Raw genomic sequence first — 24,960 nt, 5'->3', positions numbered from 1 at the left:
GCAGCAGTAGGTGCTAACTCATTCTACTTATACATATTTCATGACAGAGAAGTAAAATGGGGAGGGGTGGGCAGTTCTAGGATTAACCTTATATGAACAGGAAAAACTAATCGTTCTTTTTTTTTTTTTTTTTTTTGTGTCTCCAGGTAACAGAAGAAGTTCAGCGGATATTGAAAAGGTGCAGTTATGAATTCGTGTGCAGGGGTAAAGTCAGTGTAAAGGGAAAAGGCGAAATGTTGACCTATTTCCTGGAGGGAAAGGCTGATGGAAATAATTCACAAACACGGTCTTTAAACTTAGAGCGGAAAATGTACCCTTATGGGAGAGCAAACATTCAAACAAAACTGGGCACCAGCTGTCCGTCGGTGTCCTCAGCTGCTAGCTTTACTGTAAAAGCTGGGCTTGGAGCAGGTCAAACGTCTGCCACTCACGCAAATCAAACACTGCATTATCTTCCTTCTGTGCCAGCTGTGAAGGAGGTGTAGAGCAAAGGAGATTTGGTTATGCCATTTGAAGTGAACTTGGAGAGCAATGGTTGCCTGAATTTTTACCGAGAGATCAGAGGTCATAGGCCATGGCATTAACCAAGGACCACTACAACCCAACCAAAGAGAACTTGGGGACTTGTGTAATGAACTCTTGGGATGGAACATATAAGGGCTAGCAATTCTGTTAGGAAAAGTCAAAACCTGATTTTTTGGAAATGAGGAATATTTTCTTGGCATTTTTAAAGGGTAAATGAAAAAAAAAAGAGATAAACATGCAAGCAATTATTTGTGTGTGTGTGTGTGTGTATATATATGTTTTAATCTATATATGCACATATACAAACCGTCCTGTGTAGACTTAATAGAGATTTATAGAGATACACACAAAAATATGTATTTATTTACACATCCACCTGCAATGACATAGCAAAGAGATTTCTCTTTCTGTCATAGCCAGCACTGTTGGGTCTGGGATTAGCAAAGCTGCATTTAACTCTGGAGTGCGGGGCACCTGGAGACTCTCCAGGGCTACAGCAAGACTCAGAGAAACTGTGCTCCCAGTGCATGAGTTAAAGCAACGAGAATGGTGTTCATTGTGCTGTCAATGGCAGATTACTGAAGGCTGGATTCAGCTAATTGCTAAACCCCATGTATTTTTTAAAATTCTCTTTGCATGCTCCAAAAACTTAAAAAAAAAAAAATTCCAATTCAAACTGTAACACTAGGATATGAAGTAGATAAACCACAGAGCTTAAGGTTTGGCAGAAGAGCAATATATAGTCTTTCAATTAAAAAAAAAAAAAAAGGATAGTAGAGTTTAGAAGTTGCTGCCTCTTCACAGGTTATTTGACTCTGTACAAGACAGAGGAGCCACCCTGCAAGCCCAGCAATATGGTTATGCAATATAGAAACATTCCTTTTGGTACAGTGCTGATTTTATTCAAGAGCGGAAGGATGGTATTATTTCAGGCTTTTACAAACAGCACAGGTCCTGTAACTCAGTTCCAGGATTTAGCTTTACCTTTTTAAACAGCTCAAAGAATAGTCCCGTAATGGTGACAAACATGCTGTTGCTAGCTTTGTGACATTTGTGTGTTTGCCAACATAGTCTTACGTCTTAATTGATTTTTAAATTTATGCCACAGTTTTATTATATCTTGATTCTACCCAGGCTCAATCTTCAAAGCTGTACAATTATAGAAAGCTATAATTCTGAGAAACAAGCACAGTCAAACTTTGCCCAAATGAGGAGCACACTGGTAAACGTGCCAGGAGAGTGAGGCCTGCTCTTAATCTGCATAAAAGGGAACATATTTTGACTGCTTTTTCCTCTAACGCAGCCCACATCCCGTTGTTCATGGTTTCATCTTGAAACACTGATCTGGATGTGAAATGTGGAGTGTAGCTCCATATTTGAGGTGCGGGCAGTTGGACGCCATCCTGCTGAGTGACGTGTGCTCCATGGATGGTGCCATACTGTCCTACTGTCCTGATGGGGATACACAAGCTAACCAGCCTTACTGCTTTCCAAAAAAGAAGCAAAACTTTACGTTGTCTAAAAACATGCAAAACTTACTTTTAACTAAAAAAAAAAAAAAAAGCACCACCATCACCACCAAAAAGAAAGCCCAAACTTGAAAAACCTACCAAAGGCTGCAAAGTTGTCCAGGTTCTACACAAGTAGAAAACTTGTGCGTACTAGATGTCACATTTCCCTTTGGTGGGCCTATTTTATTACTCATTTCAGTGGAAAGAAGATTCTGAGCGATTCTCCTACAATCAGCATTGCTTTGGAGCAGTCACTGTATTAAAAGTATACAAATGTATAAAAATACATATAAAAAAAAAAAAGTTGACAAATGCTGTGTCAACAGATGCAAATGCTTAAAGAAATGCTGCAGGAGTTTCCATTCTCCATGTAGCCATATCAGGCTGCTGTGGGATTCCAGTGGTTTTCAGCGGGGTTTTTAATTAATTTTTATGTACCCTATCAGCTGAGTGCTTCATTACAGAGCTATCAATATTAGTCTTGTGATTAAAATGACTATAAAAAACTGAGAATTGCTTCCTAACTATACTAAGTGTATGCACCCTGACTGCTCTGTGGAAAGTCGGTGCATTTCTTTATCTCCCCAACAGCTATTCAGTTTGAAGATATTCTTCTTGAATAATTTAATTCTGGTTTTGAGGCATTCAAAGCCATTTAAATAAATACATGTAGAGAATACAGATTTAAAAGGACAAATATTTATATAATTAAACTGAATAAGTGGTAGCCATGTGAAGCACACTGCGTATTAATGCTTTCTAATAGCTGTGTAAGAACGAAATCACCACACTGGTAAAGTTAAATATTTAACCAAAATGGAAAGTATTATGTTCAATAGCATTAATCACTCAGTTTCGCTCACAAAGACCCCAAGTTACACAATTTTTGCATCAGAGAATTAGGAATAATTTCACTAATAATAATAAAACGTTATTTTTATGTGTACTCTTACTGAAAGCATCTTCAGATCCTAGCAGTAGATCTGATACTGTATGAACACTTAGACCAAATACAACCATTGACCCACCCCAAAAGCTTACTATGAATGTATTTCTTTGTTACTTTTTTAATGGGTCCAAGATGTAGGCATATTGCCATTGTTTCTTTTAATCACTAGGTGGACAGTGATCAGAAATGAATTGTCCTCTGTACTAATATACTCGGGACTGTTCTTATTCCCAGACTCATTCCCAGCCTACTCCTGGAGTAATGTCAGTGGTAGATAATGTAACAAGGTAAATTTGGATTATCCATTTTAATATTTTAAAAGATTAGCAGGTGCTAGTAGAATTACTCCAAAGTTTTTCTGAGCCTAATCCTCCTCTCCAACAGTTAAATGAGGCACACGGCTTTTTTAAGAATGCTTTCCGTGTTGAATGGGAAGGACCAGTCAGGTGCAGTCCATTGGCCATTTGGCCCTTTTGCAGGAGGTCTGTGACTCCAGAGCAGGTTGAGCAGACCAGGATGGCTTCTTGGTGCTGCAGCCAGTCCAGTGCGGGTGTGCTAGCCTACAGTATCAATGACGATGTATTTGGAGTCAGTTCCCAGATTTTGCTTGAGTTAACGTTTTTTCTTATTTTTGTTGTGGTTGTTGTTGCTGGTTTTACTATGGGGAAAACTACATTTTTCTATGTAGTCCTGGACTGAGCAGTGCAGAATCATGAAGAAAGTCCAGGCAAGGCACAAATTAGTAAGAAGCCATGGGAAAAAGATAGGCAGTGTTCAGCAGCCATTTCAATAGGAAAAACTAGGTGCCCGTTGAAATCATGATATAATGAAGGTGTGCTCTTGCCTTTATGCTTTCCCTCCCTATTCATATCATTTTTTCCCATTTTCCTTTTCTGTGTACATTTGTTTTATTTCAGCTTTTGTGTGATAGCTTTAAATGACAGATTTAACCTTTCTGCTCTTCTGCATTCTTTGATGCATTCAGTAAGTTTTATACGTGGAAGGAGGTAGTAGTAATACTTCCAAGAACCCCACAAATGCACATTTTCTGCCAAATTAGAGAAGCTTGTCATCAAATTTTTATTGGCAATTGGCTGAGGATAATATGTGGCCCACTCCAATATCCCTGAGAATGATCAGAAGGATTTCGTCGGATTTCTGTGGGATTTGGGTTGTATCCACCTTAATGCATGCAGTCGTATTTCCTATCTTGCATTTATTGATTTTCTGGTCAAGCTCTGTAACTTTTGCCTGGGTGACCTTGCTGTAGCCCCAGCAAGGAATCAGTTCTGCCCCACAGTACCCAAAAGTCCCTCACATTTAACTGAGAATAGTAACTTGTTGCATTGTGGGCAGAATAGCCACCTGCACTTCTGTTCACTGCTTTGTGCAACTATTAGCTTGAAAAAGCTAACAGATACGAGCCCTATCACAAAGTGATGCCATTTTGGCATGTCGATGTCTGTCAGTAGCAAGCACAATATTTCACATCAGTTTGCACATTTTCTCTTTCAGATAATAGTAATAATCGAAGTCTTTTCTTCTTTATATAATGAGAGAAGTATCAGAGATGTTCAGACTTCACTGTCTTGGGAGCTAATTTCAAAGTGTTCCTATGCTACCTTTATCTTTAAATGACTTTTTAATTATTATTCTCTGCTGAAATTACAAACTGGCATTCAGTTGAATTACTGGCTAGATATTTCCGAGCATTTTCCATTTGCATTGACTAGAAAGCTATTTTATCCAGCCTGTAAAATGCGTTGGTTTTTGTCGCTGCTTCCCGCTGTGGCAAGTCACACTTCCTTGTCTTCACTGAAATACACGCAAATTCTCCCTTGCTTTCTCTAGGTGAGACTGAGAGCCAAAAGCTTCAGCTCTTTAAGGCTGAATCTGCATCCCTTAGGTGCCCACAAGGCCTGCAGAAATCTCTGGGAGTTTAGCATGCATATAAAGGTCAGGAGTTGAGCTTCTGTAGGCCAAGTTCTGCTTGGGGTTACAGTGATGTCTCATATCGGTACTGAACTGAATATTTTACAGCACTGTAACTAAGAGTGGGTTATGCGCCTAGATCTCTTTCACACTTTTGCCTGTAATTTATCTACAAGGCAAAAGAAAGTACTTGGGAGTCACTGTTTGAAGGGAAACAGTTTATTACCTGTGCCATTTCAGTGCTTTGAGGAGTCTGAACTCACTAGTAAGTAACGTGAATCATTTTCATGTGTTGAATTCCTGCTTGTAGCAGAAACAGAGTGTTTTCTTTACATCAGCAAGTCCAGATTCTGTATGTGTTCTGCCCAGGCAGGAGGACTATTTAGCCATAATGTTCTTTCAAGTTAGAGTTTTGTATTACAGTGAAAACCAACATTTTTTAATTTGTGATAAACCTATATTATAATGCCTTATTTATTTTTAATCTTGTACAGTGTTACAAAACAACAGAAAACATTGGCCTTTCATGTATTATTCACTTTAAAAGATGTATTGTATTATGGAATTTTGTAAATAGTTTTAGCTCGGACAGGTAATTGCATGTACACTTGTATAAAAAGAGGCAAAAAGGCACACTTTTAACAAATGTTAATGATTTTTGTAAGAGACATTTTACATGTGCATGGAGATTATAAATCCTTTGGAAATGGACGTCCTTTTGTTTTTCCTTGAAATCTACTGCATGCCACTCATGCCTGACTTCAGTAAAACAAAACAAAACAGTAAGTTTTCCTAAATGTTTTTGACATATCACTTCTGGCACAGAGTTAAATCCACTAGTTGCATGTGCGTTCAGCAAAGCAAAATCAAAATGCAGACAGCAAATAGAAAAGAAAAGTAATTTAATTATTGTAATCTGCCAACCTCAGTGTTCCATGATCCATAATACAGTATATGAAAATTGTTATCAACATCTATTCTGTCTTCATAAGGTACCTTCTGGTCATTAGAAGCAATAAACTCTACTTACTGTAATATAAAAAGCAAGCAGATATTCTAGTTCATAATGGTGTGATATCTGACATTCAATGGGTATTCTCTGATACTGCATTTGATGTAGTACTGTCATCAAGAAAGACCAAGTGTCAAATCCATCATTGCTGTATGCAGGTGCAACACAATGGAAGGTAAAGAAGGTGAATTTGGCCCACTGATGTTACCCAGAGTGTATTTTTAATGTGGTAATAAGTTATTGTATGTGAAAAGTGCACAATGAGAATAGATTGTTTTCCTGGATACATACATATATATATGTATGTATATATATAAGAATTAAATTTTTTGCCTTATTTTTGTTAGCTTTTTTGGCTCATTTTCTAATAATTTCTATTGCTAAGCAGAAAGTATTTAACAGAACTATTAGGAAAAGGTTCACTGGATTCTCCGGCTTTGAGCCATCTGGGTGCCGTGCTGATGCTAGTCCTGCTGTCACTAAAGCCGTGCTTACAGGGATGCCTCCCTTACGCATCACAGCCTAACCCACCGCTTGAGGCCTGTGTCAGCTAGTGACATAGGGATAAGAAATCAATATCCAAGCCTTTAGCTGATTTTTCCCATATTGCTGCTGAACAAAACTTTAAATTCTGGAGGCATTTTGCATGCATCATTTTGCAAGTTGTCATATCTGTGTCACTACAGCCCGGGACTACTTCTCAAATTAATTCTATAATTGCTGTATGATAAATGAGGAGTACTGTAGAAGCATAACACTGAGGTGGGTGGCAGAAGAAAAAGGGTGTGGACTGTGAATACTTTCTACTATGGATTAATAAGGATTACTTGTATTTTACAGATTTGAGCTAGTTTTATACATAGGATTTAGAAATCTGTTAATTTGTTTGTTTAATCAGGCGACTGTGGGGTTAACAAAGCAGTGCAGCTTCTGCGAGTACTTCTGTCATAATAAGATGTAGGTTCATACAATGTATCCCAGTTGCCTGCATACAAGACCGCTACCTTGTACTGATGATTGGCTTCATACAGCAGTTAAGGGTTTCTAACGGTCATAAACTAATTAATCTCAAATTCAGTGGGTTTTGCATCTCAGTGTGGCGTAATTGTTGTGACTAATGACAATCTGGACTCTGCTTCTCCACCCCAATCCTGTCTACAATTGGCTTTTTCCAGAAATCTGTATAGGCTTTTTTAAACTCTTGACTGAGTTTTCAGGCCAAATCTAAATCATGAATAAATATGTAAATGTAAATAAATGGAAAAAAGTACACATAAGGGAGGTATGCCTGTTGCCCTTTAATTACTCCTCAAAATGTCACACTGCTTGGGTGGCCTGTTGTGACTTATAATCTGATCGGTGCAAGGACAAAAACAGGATAAGAAGAAAAAAAACAAAGCACAAAGTTAGCAGAAGTACAAAATAACAATAAAAAAAAAAAAGCCTTTGAGGTAGCAATTGCTGAAAAGAAAAGGTGAAAAGCCAATACTCCTTCTGAAGTCAGTGGTAAAGCTCTCAGTGACATGGAACTGAGTATCTCATGGATCTTGAGTATCTGAGCTGGTAGAGTACTCAACCAGATTCCTAGTGCAACAAAAATAAGGCTTGTGTTTAACTGTAGGGCCAGATCCATTTCTGAGTTTTTGTGTCTGTTCACATTCACAAGAGTGTCCAATACCTCTTGGTGAACTGCTGTCAGAATTTCAGAAGGAATTCTTAGAAATGGTTGGGGGTTGTCACCTTTAATGCCTATTTTCTGATCATGAGGAAGCACCTTGAAATTTTAATTAGCAATTGGTTAATGTTCATAGCCTATGTGCTGAGAGAACTTGGTGTTGCTTGTGCCTTACTGCATGCTGGAGGATCTGCTTCTTTATATTAGGATCCCTGTTTTATGCCTTCTGTGGCATCAGGCATGTCACACCTGCATAAAACTGAAGGAACAAACAGTGCTGCATCACTGTGAAACTTTTTTACTACTTCCTTTACTACTTTGGTTCAGTACCAGCACAGCTACATGGGTGCAAGGAGTGCTCCAAGTTTTTCTGGAGGGAGGCCATACACAGGTATACGTGGGTCCAAGCTAAATAAGAACAGATTTCCTAGAAAGCTCGTCCACACGGTGAGCTGAGTTTTGTGCAAAATCTGTCCAGGTAGTTTGGAGCTCTTTTGAAAAAGCTGTCTGTCTTCCTCTTCAGAACAGGCTTACACAACACATTGATTAAAAACATACAGAACGCTTACCTACAGCTTGTAACTGCACTGCCACATTTCCTAGACATAGGTTAGACTGCTGGTGGTAAAACAATTCTCGTTATGGGCAAGGCTAAGGTGGGCTTTAATTACTGTGGCTGTGCATGCACACTATCGTGTCTTACTTTCAAGTGCCTGACCAGCTGCTTTGATCCTAGACCTGTCAATGGTGGCATTCAGTTATGAAAAATTTAAGCTGGCACATTGAAGTTATTTAGGTGATTTCTCATGTCTTTTACTCCTTTGTGTACATGGGTGCACAGGTTGTCTGTTCTTACATTTCAAATGCCATTTGAGCAATATATCAAGAATTTTCAATGAAATATAAGTGACAATTAATGACCTGTGCCATCACAAATTGCTTCATGACAATTACATTTTTAAATTGTTACAGAAGAAATCCTTCTTCACTTAGAATTCCTGCCTTTTTAACAGTAATGTTGCTAGGGTTCAATTAAGAAAAAATAAGTAAAGTGATTGTGTAACTTGCTCCCATTTACAAGTACAACTGTCTGCACAAATTTGGACTTAGACAAAGCAAATCATGAGTTTCTTTTCTGCATTCAAGCAGCTGCTTATTACACAGAGGTAGCTTTGGAAAATGTTACAGAATACAGTAAGAATGAAAGCAATGCTTTCAGAGTTACTGGTCTAAAAAACAGAGTCCAAGAGAAGTTACCGTTTGTAGCATAATTTAATCCAATACAAAGAATTCTAGAGCGGTGATATTACTTTCAGTGAAATTCTGACAGAGGTTAAAAACCTCTTCTTGGAGGTTCTTTTTCAGTAATCTACTTGTGTGTAGATTTGTCTACGTGGAAATCATCAGTTTATACATAGAATGTGGATAGTTGTGCAAAAGAGTAGTAATGCGCACATTTCACAGTTCTGAGCAGATTCAGCCAAATTTGACCCATCTCTTAAAATCCCTGCCACTAAAACTTGTCCTGCAACTCAACATCTGTCTGGATTTTATCCTGCTGATTACTCCTTGTATTTCTGCCGTCAGGAGGTTAATTTTTGCCCTTCTGGTATATGTCCATAGGTTCTGCCTGAAAATGAGATGTTAAGTATTTTTCTCCTGTGTTAATTGAAAAGATTTAAACGTGTCTGTGATTCCTTCTTTTTATAATGAAATGTTCAGCAGCCTAAGGTAAGAAGCAAAAAACCACACGGAGCGTGTGTTCTACAATCAAAATTGGTCTGCCTACACATGATGGCACAATGTCCATTATAGGCTTACCCATAATTTTAAGCATCCTAGAAATATTTAAATGTAATAAACACCATAGCACTAAGAGGAAATGGAGCTAGGCATGCCACATAATTCTTCTTTGGATGCAAATATGTGACCTGCAGCTCATAAAATGCTGCTTCTTAAGATATTGGTGCCCCTGCTGCCCTTAACTGAACTTCAGTTGTTCATTGCCATTACATTTTTGTTGCAGAGTGGGGTAGCCTAATTTATGTTCCCTAGCAGTTTGCTAAACACATGCAAGCCCATTTCAAGGTCAGTCATGTCATCTGTGTCTCGATGCCGGTCTTTGTTAAAAAATTAGAGCAAGGAAAGATCCACTCTTGGAGTTTTATAAGGCTGGTTGAATTGAACTATTCAGGAAGAAGACTGTGCAAGAGAAATCTTTTCAGCTACTTAACCTGCAGATGTTTGCAGCAAATCTGTATTGCTTCCGAACTAACTTGAATATTCTTCTTACATTTTGAAAAAACGATGTATTTGCATCAGGTAGAGATAGTCCATTCCTCAAATGGAAAACCAGATGTATTCTTCTCTCTATTTAATTGGCTTCTCTCTATTTAATCAGATCTTTCGGTCTGATTTACAGCCCAGTAAAGTTAATGCAAATATGGATTCCAGTCATGGTTCAATTATTAGATCAGGCCTTATTCTGAGGTCTGTTCCTCTCCCACTGATGTCAAATGGGGTGTTGCCAGTGACTTCAAAGGAACAAGGAGGAGGCCTACCGTATCACAATAGAAACATCTATATAGGTAAATAAAATCAATAGTTCTAACTTTAAGGAATGAGCTAGTAAGTCTAGATGTCATTTTTCCAACTATTGTAGCCCACTGAACCTATAAATAATTTTTATATCTATATAGCTATACATTATATATATATATATGTATGTACATACATACTACAATACAATAACTTAACACTGGGTAACTTCTCATGATAGATTTGCATTAATAATACGGGTCTATTTTTATGTACATAGAATATTGTAGAGTATCTTCCAGTCTTTTTCAGGATTGTTAAATTGAGAAGAGCAATTGAATATTTGTCCTATTTTTATGTTAAAAAGTGAATGGACTGAAATGTTAAATGTGAATGTAAATTTCTTATTGCAACTTTTATACTGAGTGTTTGCACTATTGTAATTTCTGGAATCTAATTAAAAATAAAGGAAAAAAATTTGCTTGAATAAACAGCTCTTTGGGATTGTTGTTTTGGTTTTGCTTTTTTTTTTTTCAAATCAAGTTGCATTCATTATTCTATAGCAAGCTGCCTTTCAGATGGTCCAACTACAGCTCCTCAGTTTTCAGGCTAAGAACATGCGTCAAGAAATACTGCAATTTTACTTTCACAGTTGCTTTGAACTAAAGAATCTTATAGGAACAATTCAAGCTCCCTTGTGAGTCTTGTTGACTTTCTGCATTGACCACAGCGGAAGCCAGTTTGGGTCAAGTGCTCCATCCATTGTGCAAGCAGAGGAAAGTAAACGTGCAAATACTGGCAAAATACTGACCACATAGACCAGAAGATGGGGAGGGGACGCTCATCCCTCCTTTTCCACAAGCCAGAAATAATCGGCCAGCTTAGGCCAAGGGTAGGCAGTTTATATTGTGCAAGATACAGAACCAACCTAAGTGCAAAATTGCGTAGTTTAACTTAAAATTGATTTGAAAACTGATAAATTATATCAGGTAACGTGTCTTTTCAGAGGCTCTGTAAGCTTGGGCACAGTACCAAAGTAATTTGATAGTATCGCTTCCAAATCACAGCAGACTCCCATCTGGACAGCTGAGAGGAAAAGCAGGAGGTGTTCAGGTCTGTCCCACCTGTCCGTGCAGATATGCCCTGAGATAACTTGGAAATGCAGAGTCCCTTGTAATGGAAAACACCCTGGGCTCAGATGCAAGGGGTTTTATTCCAAATGCTAGACTAAGGCTTCCCAGCTGTTTCTCTTGCAGGTTAGAGAGCACAGTGTGAGTTGTACAGAATTATTGCGATGACAGTGAGCGTGATGGAACTGTTCTGGGTTTGCCCTTAAACCAGTGAGAAGTGTTTGAGGCCTTATGTAGCCATTTTTTGTTTTCTCCTTCCCCTCTGAAAGACAGCGTGCCAGGTCTTCGTAAGTTTCAATCAGAATAGCTCCACTAAAGTCAAAAGGACCTAAATAAACTGAAAATCCATCCCTCATCTTTCGTTGCATCTATCCTGACACATTGGTATTTTAAGTCTTTCTCTTAGCACTAAAATGCACAGCCCTCCCTGTGTTGCTTTGGGAGATTTTATGCATATGATACAGATATATACATATATACACTTGTATATAAAATATGTACATAGTTTTCATACATATGTTAATGAGATAGTGTACCTTCTGGATTAATGACCCAGGTCAGGTACTTGGAAATATTTTTCTGCCATGCTCCATTACACAGCTGGGTCACTTCAGAGACATAACCACACAATATGAGAATTTGTTCTTCTTAAAGAATGAGGTAGTATCAGTGGTGGGTTTCTTATGTCCTCTGGTAACATATTTGGACAAGAACACCAGTTCCACTCGTGGCTGGTTTATGCTATAGAAATGCAGTCCCTGAATGAGAAATTCCAAAGAAACTGCATTTCTATAGCATTAACCACCCAGGACTGGAACTGGTGTTCTAGTCCAAAAATGTTACCAGAGGTTATTGTCAATTTGAAATGGGGGGAAGGGGATAATAGAAAATAAGACTATTGTGTACATCATACAGGCGTTATTGGTACATTGCCATGGTATCTATGTCAAAGCCTTACAGTTTTGGAAGCCATTCCCTAGGTCAGCGGGTCACCTAATGCACTGTTCCTGCTGGCAGAACGTGATGTTCAATGAAAGGAAACAATTAGACTGGTACCAGTCAGGACCATATTCTCATTCGGGCCATTCTGATGGCAAAAAAGCCATAGCTGGAAAGTGAGTCAAATAGTGGAAATTGTGAGAATTCTGGCTCTCATTAAACCCACTGAACTGTGGAGAGAGCATTTGAAGATGGGGATCTTGAGATATAGCCAGGCTACTTAGGAGTCCTGATCTGATCCTAAACATTCAGTTCTGCAAAAGTTTTTTCTGCTGTCAATTGCAGCAGTAGTTTGGGTAGGTTTTCAAGCTCAAAGCTCAGAGAACAGAAACTGGCTTTTAATATTACATTAACATGAGCCTCCCAGGCTCATGCTGTTTCTATACTTACAAACAGACATTGGTCCACTATTACTAGGTTTAGCCATAGCAAGCTAGAAATGAAGAAGTAGAAGGAGCTAGTGAGGAAGAAGCAGTCATGATTATTATGAATGTTTGCCTTTTCATTTACTAGGCATAGTCTGAAGATGCCAATGAGGACTTTCATAGAGACAGTGTAACATATCAATCACTACACCACCACAGACGAAGCAGATGAGCTTCCCTATCACCAGTGCGCTGCTTCACCAAGTCAGTGGGACTCCAATGACTTCATTAGCATTCCCTCATCTCAGACCACCTGGGTGATTTGTCTGTAAAATTCTAATATGACAAGAAAGAGCCATTGATATTAATCTGGCCTGATCTCCTGCACAGGACTACGCTTACCCTGGCCACTCTTCTGCACTGCACAAACACAGCATTTTTTGTTTATTATTAGATGTAATAAAGTAAAACAAATCCATCATTTTCTGGTTGCTGAGAGATTAGAAGTTAGACATTTGTTTGGCATTGGTCAAACTGTGCTCTTACTGTTGCCAAAGGTCATGAAAGCACCACCGACTGTTTTCCCCTAAACTCTATAGTTACTCTGTATGTTTATTGAACTTTGGCAATAATACTATGTGCTCCTCAGCAGCACTGCCAACATAATTAGAAAGGAGCAGTCATATCAGAAAACACACAGCAAGTTACTGAGGAAAGGTCCCGATTGAATATTAACTCAAATTGACTTCTGGGGTGTAGAAACACGTAGAAAGTGTATAGCACGCTGTCTAGTGAATAAACAACATGCAGATAGAACACATTATGGCACTCAGGTAAGACTGAAGTGGATAAGCATATAATGAAGAGGAGTCATTGACGTAATTACAAAGGCAGGTGGTGGCACATTGATTTTATCAAGGTCAATGACCTCTACTGCTATTAAAGTGTACCTAGTTTCTTACTACTGAGGTAATTAGGCTTTTTGAAGTCAAATATTAATCTGCCAGACCTTTGGATAAAAAAGATACTTTTCTCAGTCTGGCAATTCCCCAGAATGGTTTTAGATTGGCTACTTATATATTTTAACCTTGTTTAACCCAGACATGCAACAACTTTTAACGCCTTAAGGTTTTGTCATTGATCTTAAGACAGTAGTGCCTTTAAATATGTACAGTCTAATCCTCCTCTCACACAGAGACCAAGCACTGCATCTGAGGGCAGAGCTGGTCCATGCTGAGGGAGGATGTGGCACTGAACTTGTCTATAAGGGATAAAGGTGTGTTCCTTAGGGCTTTTGTTTACTTAGAATTTTATATACTCAGAACTTTAATATAATACATTATATTAAAGAAGAAAAAAATTAGTTGTTAAAATACTACTTTCAATTAGCTGCAGTTGGTAGACCTAGGTGAAAATTTCATAACACCAACATCTAAATTAAAAGCACTTAAGAATATTTGCAATGGTTCAGAGACAAAGAGCCAGGTCTCATTGTTCCTCAAACTCTCACTGAAATGAATCATATTGAAGGTGATTTAGACATTTAAATAAGGGTTTGACTTTCGGAGCAGCCATGAAACCCAGTTAGTATATCAACATTGTGGTTTTGAGCGCACAAAATCAAATTTGTTGTCCAGTTGGACAGATCTAGTCATAGCAGAGGTACAATATCCAAAATGTGTAGAAATATATAACCTGAAGCACACATCGTGACTCAGTGTATTGCTAGTACAGAGCCATTTTTTTTCTGATAGCTTATGAAACCCCCACACCATCTGTACAGGATTCCCTAAAGCCTTCCTCTCAGGCTGTTTATGAGATGCTTCAATGACAGGAGTTAGAGTGTTATATTATACCACACTTAGGTCTGTTCCTGGACACAGTAGCCAAAGACATTGACCTTGCCTCTGGCCAGAAAAAAGGTCATTGCCACACTGAAAAATGGGAAATTACAACAGTTGCAAAGGTACTACTTCCACACCACCACCATAAATATTGCCACATTTTTCTCCATCGATCATAACATCACAATTCAGCAGAATTCTACCAACTACGAAGAAAGTCTTCCAAAAGACAAAAACTTTAAAGTTGCTGGAGAGCAAGTTCATAAATGTACATAAATGTTTTTCAGGCACTGAAAAGCTTGTTTAACAGATCACAAAGGATTCATACAGTCCTTGGTTTCTGAAGGTTTCAGCAAAGCTTTTGCTGGTGAAAGGGCTGGAAGGCATGTGCTCTGAGAAGCAGCTAAGGACTTTGGGTTTGTCTAGTTTGGAGAGAAGGAGGCTGAGGGGTGACATTGCTTTCTACAGCTTCCTGAGAAGGGGAAGTGGAGAGAGAGGTGCTGATCTCTTCTCCCTGGGATCCAGTGCCAGGAGGCGTGGGAATGGTTTAGACTGAACATTAGGAACCCTTTCTTTACCAAGAGGGTGGTCAAACACTGGAACAGGCTTCGTAGAGAGGCCCCAAGCCTGTCAGTGTCTAAGAGGCATTTGGACAATGCCCTTAATAATGTACTTTAACTTGGTCTGAAGTGGTCAGGCAGTTGGAGTACATGAGCATTGTAGGTCCCTTCCAGCTGAAAAAAAATATCCTATCCTATCCTATCCTATCCTATCCTATCCTATCCTATCCTATCCTATCCTAAAATGTCTTCAAAACACATATATAAAATTACTGTCTCCGTCATATACTCTATCACGAATCTCAGGATTTTCAGTAGTGCCTAGGCATGTAATTCCTATTGAAATAAGGGGAAATAAAGTGCTACAGTGCTTTTGAAAAGTCCCACTGAGTTCCTCTGGGCAGCTTTATGTACCTAAAGAGGCTATGTCCACAGGGAGTGTTGGACTGTTTCCATTTCAATGTCTGGCTGCATAAGGAACTTATGATGCACTGGGATGGAGGCTCTGCTCCTCTTGCATGCCCCACTTGCACGTCCCCCCACATAATGCTGGAAAGACCAAGGGAGACACTACATCTGCAGATGTTAGTTCACGATGAGGCTCCCTGCTGGTTTCAGCCTTCATGCCAACAAACGAGGTGTTCCACTCCTATTTTCAGCCTCGTCAGCAGCCTTAAAGCACTCCTGTTTGACTTGCCTATACACAAAACTCAGATACTGGAAGAACTGGTTATGGGAATTTGAATCAGATTTGCATTTTAATGGGGTTTAATCCATAAATGACTCATAATCTTCTAAGTCTTCTAAATCATTTAGGTAATACAGTTGAATTTCCTTTCTTTTTTGTTTTTTCCTTTGTTTTGCCCATTCCTTTAATCTTTCTTCTAATTTATTCTTTACACATGGCTCTAAATTTAGGAAAGTATTTTCATCTTTGTGTCCCTCTCTTCATTTCTTCTTCTTTTTACCCTCCTTTTACTCCACACCACCATTTGTATTCTTCTTCTGGCTCTTCCTTCTTTCTTCCAATCGTCCAAACAAGGGTCAACCCACCACGGGTCATCAGGCAGAGTAGAGTGCTGAGCTACATGTACTGGCTCGTACTGCCTGTTATGTCCTTGTTTCTGAAATCACCCCCTGCACCAAAAAACACCAGACTAGTTGCAAGATCAAGGAGAAGGCCTGATGCTGTTCTGCCAAGGAAAGACTGCACTTAGCTCCTAACTGCTTGGACACATCTGCAAGATTTGTGACTTCACAAACTAGAATTACATATCCAACTCAATATAATATGTTAGGGAAGCATATGAGCTAAGGGCTGGTTCAGCATCCAAGTTCCCTTCAGGAAAGCTGCTTGGCAAGTGGGTAATGAAGAAATGAAAAGAGCAGCAATTGAAGAAGTGCAGTCTTTCAGATTAAAACAGAACACTAAGGGAAAAAGGTGTCCTTTTATGTCCCTGTATGTATGTAATTCCTTGGCAAACTGAAAAATAATTCCAGTTTCACCCTCTCCCGGATGAGGCCTCCTCAAACTCCCATGTCTCTGAAGTGAATTCGCGCATTTGAACTGGAATGAAAGGGCAGAAATTTGAACAAAACACTGCAGTTTTTGTTTTCCCCTCTTTGTTGGTTTTGGAAGTAAAAATATTAGTAATTTATTTTTCCCACAAGGGGACGCAGTAAAAACGTTTAAATCATTTCCTATGTGGGTTTTGTATTTTTGAAACAAATTTAGAAAGGGAGATGAAGTTATCTCCTAAAATGAGATCAACAAAAGAATCTTTCAAGCCTTAAACATAAAGCAGTGGGAGGTTTGATATAATATACAGGGAGGTGCATAACAATATTGCTAGAATGATGTGCCATCTTGCATCACACAGCAAAAGAAAGGAAGGTGTCTAAACATAGACCGAACAGCTGGATCCAGACCTATGGAGTTATTGCTCAAAAATATCAGGTAGACAATGCTGAGGAGGAAGATGGTCATACCAAGGAATGTAATTTTAGTGAAGGAATGGAATGGTTCATAACGAATATCTGTGAGTGCAGGACACAGTATGTTTCATCCTTTGAAAGATGCCAGAAACCTTCAAGGTGTCACTCATACCAGAACTTGGGTGTTTTATGTCCAGGCTGCAGATACACCCAGGCCAAGGTGACATCATAACTCCAGCTGATCTGCTGAGCTTCACATGCTTACATTAATTTTGGACTCTTTTCTGTCTGATCTCTGCATAGTTATGTCCTTCCTGTTCTCTGTAACATGCTGTCACCACTTCATAAAAAGCTAAATCTGTAGGGCATAAGAGAAGCCACGGATAACAGTGAGAACAACTTGCAAATCTCCTAATTTATATCTTGAGAACATTTGACAAGGAACTAGAGGAAATGGCAAGTAATAGCTTTGCAGAAAGGGGGAAGGTTATATTTTAAGAGGTTTGTAGGAAAAGGCCATGGAAGGTAGGGATAAAGATGATGCAGCTACTGAGAGCACTGGTGGACTGTGAGATGCCATGAAAAGGATACACTAGAAAATAAGGGCAAGCATGGTGAGGAAGGCAAAGAATGAGCTAGAAGCTAAGGCCAGGAGTTTTTGAAGGGGTCCAGTGACATTACGTCAATTTTGCTCAGACCCACCAAAAAGCTTCTCGTGCAGGTTCATGCTGCGCAGTGTTGTTTGCGTCACTGTCTTGCTGGGAGAGGTGATATTATGTTCCACTGACACAGCAGGACAGTGCAAACATTGCAACACCATGTCAAGACATCACTCACCACTCTGTGCTATATAAGGAACTGGCTTGCCAAGCTCTGCAAGATACAGTATGGCTGACCCGGTGGGTTTGCTTACCAAGCCACAAGGCCACTAGTTTGAAAACTAACTACTAATATTCAAAATGAGGTAAGGGTTGGCCTAGCCTCTTCTATGTTTACAAAGGACTGAGAATTATTTTTTTTTTTTCCCCAGCCACGAATATCTCAACATAGTTTCTGTTTAGTTCTCAAAATATTCCTGTAGGAATCTCCCCTGGGAGTTTAGGAAATAAATAACTTATCCTGGACAGACTATTTATTTCCAGGATGTTTACTCATGCAATCCATGTGATTGTAAAGTGCCTCCATTTCTCAAGCTCTCTTTCAGTTCCTTAGGGGCACATAATTTAAACCTAGCAACTTCTCATATACTGACAGACTGTTATTCCTAAATATTGAACTGGTAGCTCCAATTCTCTATTCATAGCACAATTATTAATGTGGCAAGGGAGGGTGGTTTATGATTAGGTTTGAAATGCCCAGACTCCCTGGAACCACAAGTTCAAATCCCGGCAAGATCGGCCCTTCACCCCTCTGTCTGCACTAGATGCACTCTACAACCTCAGGTCACCCGCATAAAGCCCTGAAATTAGGTCTGCCCGGTCACCTTAGATTTTAAAGGTTCACAGGTCATGCTTTGTCAAAAGGGGCTACCCCAATATTTGTGCACATTCTCCCTCGTGCCTGTGCTCACTCTACAGTGTTGTGATAGCAGCTGTTTACCACCACCCACCACAGAGCTGACTTGCAATTCAGTGGGGCTGGTGCAGTCGAGCTGCTTTTGTGTGTGTCAACAAAAATGACGGCTCTCCGTCTGAATCATACCACCTCAGACCAATGCAATTCTCATCTGAGAGCTGATATTTTGAAACCACTTCCTTCAAGATGAAATGCTGCCATTTCCACAATTGTTAGCTGCAAAGGCCGTGAAATTCAGACTACAGTAAAATAATCTTCAGTTTATTCTCACTACCTACTTTCCTAAAAGAAGAGCTTTTTCATGGCAGATTTAACATTTGTTTTCTCATGTATATTTTGGGCAAGAGAAGCAGTGAGAAAATAAAATCAGGATGGGAACAGATATACTCCATCAACCTATATATGTTCATCAACATAACATCCATGTTGAGACAGATCCCCAATGTGCCTTAAGCAGCTGTGTGAAGCCAATTAGCCACTAGATGTGTTTTTGTGATTGAAATAGGCAGCAAGCAGCAGAGATTCAACAGCAATAAATATAGCACATAGATAAATTGGCTAGACTATTTTCCCGTGATTAATTCATCCTAGATTTCTATTTAGTAGTTTATTAAGTTAGCAGCACTGCTGAAACTCCTAAAAAAAATGCTAAATGTGTGATTTAGGGAGTCTCTGAAGCAAAGGATGTTGGGAGGCTAGCAGGGCTATAAGTGAAATAGCAGCTGAAACCAGGTCACCTGAGAAGCAGAGGAAGGTATTGGGGGGAAACCAGGTAGGTCTAGTAAGGCTGGGGTTGTTGTTTTTGCATTTGGTTGTTTGTTTTGGGGGGGGTGTGTGTGTCATAGTTGCTGTAAGATATGTTCTCTATGGTTAGACTCTGATATTCTTAAATAGTGTATCTTTCTCTGTTGTTTTTAGACTTCTCTCCTCCTCTATCTGTAATGGTGTTATTAAAAGAACAGAAAAAGTTTGTTGCTTGGATATATGTACCTCTAAAGCACAGAAAACTGTGAAAGAAAAAAAATATTTTGTTGTTTTTCTCAGAAACTTTGGTTGAAAATATTCTTTAAAAAATAACTTCTTAAAGAAAAAAAGCTTTTAATTGACCATCTAAATTTTAATGGGTAAGGGGAAGACATCAAGATGCATAGCTGAGGGTACGCTGGGGAGAGGGGAGGGTGGTTGCAAGCTCCTTCTTATTCCCTCTCTGAGTTTAATTATGCAAGCTTACCGCTAGTAAGCTTCTATAATAAAGACTGAAGGAAGACAATCTGGCTGAACAGGAAAGGAAAAGGCAGCGTCTGTAGGGTGAGTGCTGCTTATAATGTGTCGCACAAGGTAGCACCGCTAAGGAGCTAGAAGAGAAATGGGTATCCAAATGAAAGTGATAATGGGGTTTTCTCCTTCCCCCGCCCTTAATTCTAAGGGGGGGGGGGGGGGGAAGCAAACCACAAAACCCCTGACTCTTGCTGTGTTGAAGAGTCAGAAGCTCTGCCTTTTGCCTATTGTTTTTTAGAAACACAAAGTGGATGTGAAACTCTGCTGAAGTCAGACCCTATACAGGTGCAAAACATTGACGGCAAATGGAGAACTGATGTCTTTTACTTAAGCAAACCCATTCGTTGTCATGCCCCCCTGCTCTAACCCCGCCGAGGCCTTTGATCTATAGAGTTTAGAATAAGGGCACTTAAAACACATTGCCTCCTTGACGAGCTTCATGCATTCAACCTGTGTGAAATAGCTGAACTGCATCATGAAAGCACAGAGTTCAACAGGTACTAGAAGTACTTAACTGCTCATCTAATTAAGATATTTATCTTAAGATATATCTTAAACTGGATATATTTATCTTGGGCTTCTCCACATGTAAGAAATCAAGTTCCTTTTTGTCGGGGGTTGGCAAATGGGTAGAGGAAATCCTACGAACAGAAACACCCTTGCTGCTGCTGTAAATTCAATTGAAAACAGACTTGCACACAGTTATTTTAGGATCAGCAGAAGCAGCAAGCCTAATTTCAAGTAAGTAGGAGGGAATGTGAGGTTTTTGAGCCCCCTCTTATGAAAATAAGAGAAACAAAATGGCAGTTGAGATGCTTGCTTGAAGCCAGAACTCTGCACATCTCTCTAGAGCACTTGAATTTTGCTATGCTACGGTAATCCCTCTGGCATGTAAATTTTCACCTACCTACCCAGTGTTAGCAGCTGTAACCCCAAGAGCGTATTATTTGTATACTCTGAAGGAGAAAACGCTGTCTTAGTGATGTTGCAGTTAATGAGTCACTTAAAAAAATTCTAGCGTATGTGGAGCTCCACATGCAGAAGGCTGGGATAGGACTGTGTGTTGTATGTGTGATAAACTGTGTTCTAATGTTTTGTTTTCAACACAGCTCTTCCAAACCCTTGGAGAACACTGATCTATACAAAGGATATATTCTATGTAAAGATAGAATGCAGACATGAAAATAGGAACACCTTGGGTTTGGTTTTGCAACAGCTGAACACCTTACGTGGCGTTTCTCACTATGTGAACTATGACACATTTTTCTCTTATTTTCTTAAGGCAATAAACCTGACCTCAAAATGTCAGAGGAAGAAGATTCTTTTCTGAATGTTAAAAGATCTCTGAAAAAGAGAATGGTGAAACACAGCACTCCAGTGGACTCAATGCTTTCAAGAACAATGCCATCTCTTACAGATCTAACAAATCAGTCAGTCAAGGACCAAGATGCCAGTGAGAGAGTTTATGGATCTCCAGTGCCAAAATCAAATCTAAGTAGAACATTAGCTCAAGTATCATTAGTAAGTGTTGAAGCATACATCCCTCATGCGTCCCCGAAAAGGCTTTCAACGGTGTTTGATTCACAAGAATTAAACAGAGAGATAAGCCAAAGCTCTCCGGCTGTGTTTTCTAGAAGGAGGCTTTCCACAGTGTTGGCCTCTGATGAATCAAATGAAGAGCCAAGTGACAAGCCAAGTGACAAGGCTGACACAAACATGGGAACTCAAGCTTCTACCAAAGCATCTGAGAAGGATGCAGTAAATCCCAGGAGTGGCCCTTCATGGCTTGTTACTGGAATACCAGGGATAAAAGATGTCCCAATAGTAAGAACCAGAAAGAAGAAAATTGACAAAGCTCTTGTGGTAATTGCTTTCCCTTAGTTGTGAAATAGCTAAGTTACACAGTTTGCTACCAATGCTGAATATATACAGATCTCTCTAGTAAGATGGGAATATGTTAGTTATGGAACGAGAACATATATTTATGAATTGAGTTATAACCTGCTAGAATTTGTAGTATCATTCCTAATCACAGATTGGATGGGACGCAGTCTTCCAAACGAGTACTTGCTTGTTAACTTACATGATTAGTGTACACTAGTGCAAAAGTACATTATTTTTTTAAATGTATCTTTCTTTAGGAGAAACTTAAGAATGGGAAGAAATCAGTGATTTAAATTCTCAAGTTTCTTAGTGTTGGCAAGCTAACTAAAATTGGAGAAACAAATAATCTAGTTCTTTCCTTGTTTAATCCAAATCATAGCGTTTTATAAAAAGAATGCCAGTCATCGCAAATGGGGTCTTGTATGCAGTCCTTTGATTAGCATAGGGTTTGCAGGGGAAGGCTTAGATTAACACACCTTATGCAGGTCTTTATTTTTCTGTTCTGCGGAGCATGAGAAGTCAATTTTCTAGAACTCTGATTATTGGCAAGGGCCCTATGGAAAGAGCTTAGAAAGGGTAGGGAGGCAGGAGAGTCAAACTCTAAAGGTTGTCACGTCAGTGTGAAGCCATCAGATTCTGTTCTGGTTTGGTTTTTCCCCTGTCCCATATTGTTCACGGGTGTGTTGAAACCCAGGAAAACTTGCCTGCTTTGAGAGTAAAAGCTTCTTAGCTTAAAACAAATGGAAAAATTTAGCCAAAATACAGTTGGGTTCATAATACCTTTGTGTATGTTGTTTGGGGTTTCTGTTGGTTTTTTGGTTTTTTGTTTTTTTTTCCTATAGGCAGGTGACATCTGAATGGATTAGGTTGACTAATATTTTCTCTTCTATAACAGAGAAAGAAACAAAGAGAATGGCTGCTTCGTCAACTTAAAAACATTGAGGAAGCAACTGAACACGAACTGACAATTGAAGAAGCTTGATTGAACTACCTATGGAACTAATGCTTTAATCACATCCTTCTTGTGGGAATAGCTGGTTCAAGTAAATCACACACCTCACTATAGTGCCTGTTAGACTTCCTCTTTCCTTCCAAAATATTCTCTTTTTGTTGTTTGTTTTGTGATTCTTTTTGCCTCTTAAATCTGGGATTAATTAACGTCTTAATAAATTAAGAAGTGCCTCTACATGAGAGCCAATATTAATTTATAATGGCTGAAGGCCATTCTTCTTCCTGACCATTCTCTTTTGTGTAGTATTCAAATTTTCTAGGCTTGCTCATGTTCCTTAAGTGACAAAGTCCTAATGGCCACATAGAGTGCAATCCTAGTTAGCCAAAGGAGAATCTCCTCATCTAAAGAGTAATCAAAACTGATGCAATCAGGAATGTTTTTGCTGCTAGCTGGGGAGATGAGGAAATAGTGAGAGGCACCAAGGAGGGAGGCCAGCCTCTAGAGATTACTAGTTAATGACAGTTTGTTTTGAACTTTTGGCATAAAATGAGCTTGCTCCAGATTGTAAACGCACCTCACTGTTGCATTGGAGGTCCTTAATGCTCAGTTGTGTGTTTTGAGGAGGTATGGGTTTTCTGTTTTTCCTCTAGAGCTGCTGCATGGGAAGGAAGAAGGGTGTCTCCCTGACACCTCTACTGGCAAAATGGCAATTTATCTCAGAGCAGCTTTTTCTAAAGCACCAGTCAAGAAGCGATGCAAAAAGCATAATGTTCATGTTAATTCCTGCTGCTGTCTGTTAATCTTTAGTCAGAATTTAACACTTCTAAGAGATCTATGGGCCGTCAGCAGCAGGGACCCAGCAGAGATTTACCATGTGCACACACATATCCCTGCATTTGTGTGCCTCTAGCAGATGCACTTTCATGGGTATTCTGGCTTTGCAGCCTGTCCCAGCTACTATCTAACTACCCCAAAGGTTAGAGGTCCTGTTCAAAAGAAGCTGCGAATTAAGGATGGAGGCAACGGAAGCTTTTGCATTTCCTTCTCACACACTGAATCTTGTAAAATCTCATGTCCAAGATGGTAGAGAAGGAGAAGCATGGCCCAAGACAACATTACGGGATAGGCTAACCAATAGCAGCTGTGTTGGGCTTAAAAATGCAAGAGTGGAGTTGTGGTTTTACAACATCCTTTAGGATTTAAAAGGAATTAGGATGACTTTGCTAATGATTCCTGAAGTGAAACTCTTCGGAGTTTCTTAGAAGAGCCTTATCCTCAGACCTGGCTCTCTGCGGTAGCCAGGCAGTGGAGCAATGTTGCCCCTCAGGTCACTGGCCAAAGCATGTTCGTTTGGTTTGATGTTTAGTTAATGTTCTGGTATTTGTTTGTGTGTGTTACCCAGGCTGCTTGTCTGGCTTCCACAGGTTCCTCTGGCAACCAGGCAGCTCCTGGCTGATGCAGATCCCAAGCTGCTTTTGAGATAAAATAGGCATGGTTGCAGATGTGCTGCTATTCCCCTTGAGCTTGCAGGCTTTTCATCACCATCTATGACTTGTGCCAGGGGCCGAACTAACATCAGGCAAGTGCAAGGTTAGCGTAAAACCCTCCTCTACCCCTGGGACAAGCACAGATTAGTCTGGCCACATGATCCAATGCTTAATCCAAATGACCCAGTTCTGTCTCTTGTTTATTTGTACCTTCCCAGATAGCCAGTTCCACTTGTTCCTTCTTCAGACTTCTCAGCCTGGTCTCAGAAAGCCCTGATACTGCTTCTGCTTTTCTCCCTCCCAATCGCCTCTCAAAGCCACTCTTCACTCCTGCCTGAGCCATCCAGTTCCTTGGTCTTCTCTAATCTGGCCTCTAGAGGCTTCCTTCCTTATAAGACATAGAAGTCTTCTGTCTTCCATGCCTGCTCTTCACTGCTGGATTCCTCGCGCATCTGATACAGCTCTGATACCTGATGTCAGTCTTCTGCCAAAACTCAGACTCAGCTGCCATACCCCTAAGTGCCTTTGTCTACTTAAGTTGCCCCACCCCCCACCCCTCCGTAATGCTAAGCCAAGCAGAAGGTCATTAAAGGCCAATTGGACCAAGTTCCAGCCCTTAGCAGGCCAGGGATGTAGTTGCTGGGAAAGTCCTTCTCAGACACTGCTTCCAGCTACAGCAAATGCAAGAGGAATCTGGGAAATATGGCTGCTTAAGATCTAAGAAGTTTTTTGGTTTGTGCCAAGTGCAATGTTTTCCAGGAAACAAGGCTGCCACCCTGTCAAATTCATGGAACTAGTTGGTACCAATA

General features: G+C 39.7%; 2 protein-coding genes across 2 annotated transcripts in view; both read left to right on the top strand.

Moving 5' to 3' along the window:
- Positions 1–10,556, top strand: part of ADCY1 (adenylate cyclase 1) — a 164,843-nt gene extending 154,287 nt beyond the window's left edge. Inside the window, exon 20 of the mRNA XM_054192166.1 lies at positions 147–10,556. Within this exon, the coding sequence (XP_054048141.1) occupies positions 147–485 (339 nt within the window). The 3' untranslated portion in view covers positions 486–10,556. The remainder of the gene's footprint in view (positions 1–146) is intronic.
- A 9,747-nt stretch (positions 10,557–20,303) lies between these two features.
- CCDC201 (coiled-coil domain containing 201) lies at positions 20,304–22,694 on the top strand. The gene is made up of 3 exons (XM_054190577.1): positions 20,304–20,325; positions 21,111–21,691; positions 22,608–22,694. Exons 1-3 carry the CDS (start codon positions 20,304–20,306, stop codon positions 22,692–22,694), a joined length of 690 nt encoding a protein of 229 aa, XP_054046552.1.
- The last annotated feature ends 2,266 nt before the right edge of the window (positions 22,695–24,960 follow it).

The sequence above is a fragment of the Rissa tridactyla genome, chromosome 2 (assembly GCF_028500815.1).
Source record: "Rissa tridactyla isolate bRisTri1 chromosome 2, bRisTri1.patW.cur.20221130, whole genome shotgun sequence".
In the NCBI taxonomy this organism is placed as follows: Eukaryota; Metazoa; Chordata; class Aves; order Charadriiformes; family Laridae; genus Rissa; species Rissa tridactyla.
Note: the sequence above shows the minus strand (reverse complement) of the source record. Positions and strands in the feature narration are given on the sequence as shown.

Bases quoted from the DNA above. Each gene is read 5' to 3' on its own strand.
- CCDC201 (XM_054190577.1), top strand. From the start codon at position 20,304: ATGAAAGCACAGAGTTCAACAG. The intron at 20,326-21,110 runs GTACTAGAAGTA...TATTTTCTTAAG, and splicing joins GAAAGCACAGAGTTCAACAG to GCAATAAACCTGACCTCAAA. The intron at 21,692-22,607 runs GTAATTGCTTTC...CTTCTATAACAG, and splicing joins AAATTGACAAAGCTCTTGTG to AGAAAGAAACAAAGAGAATG.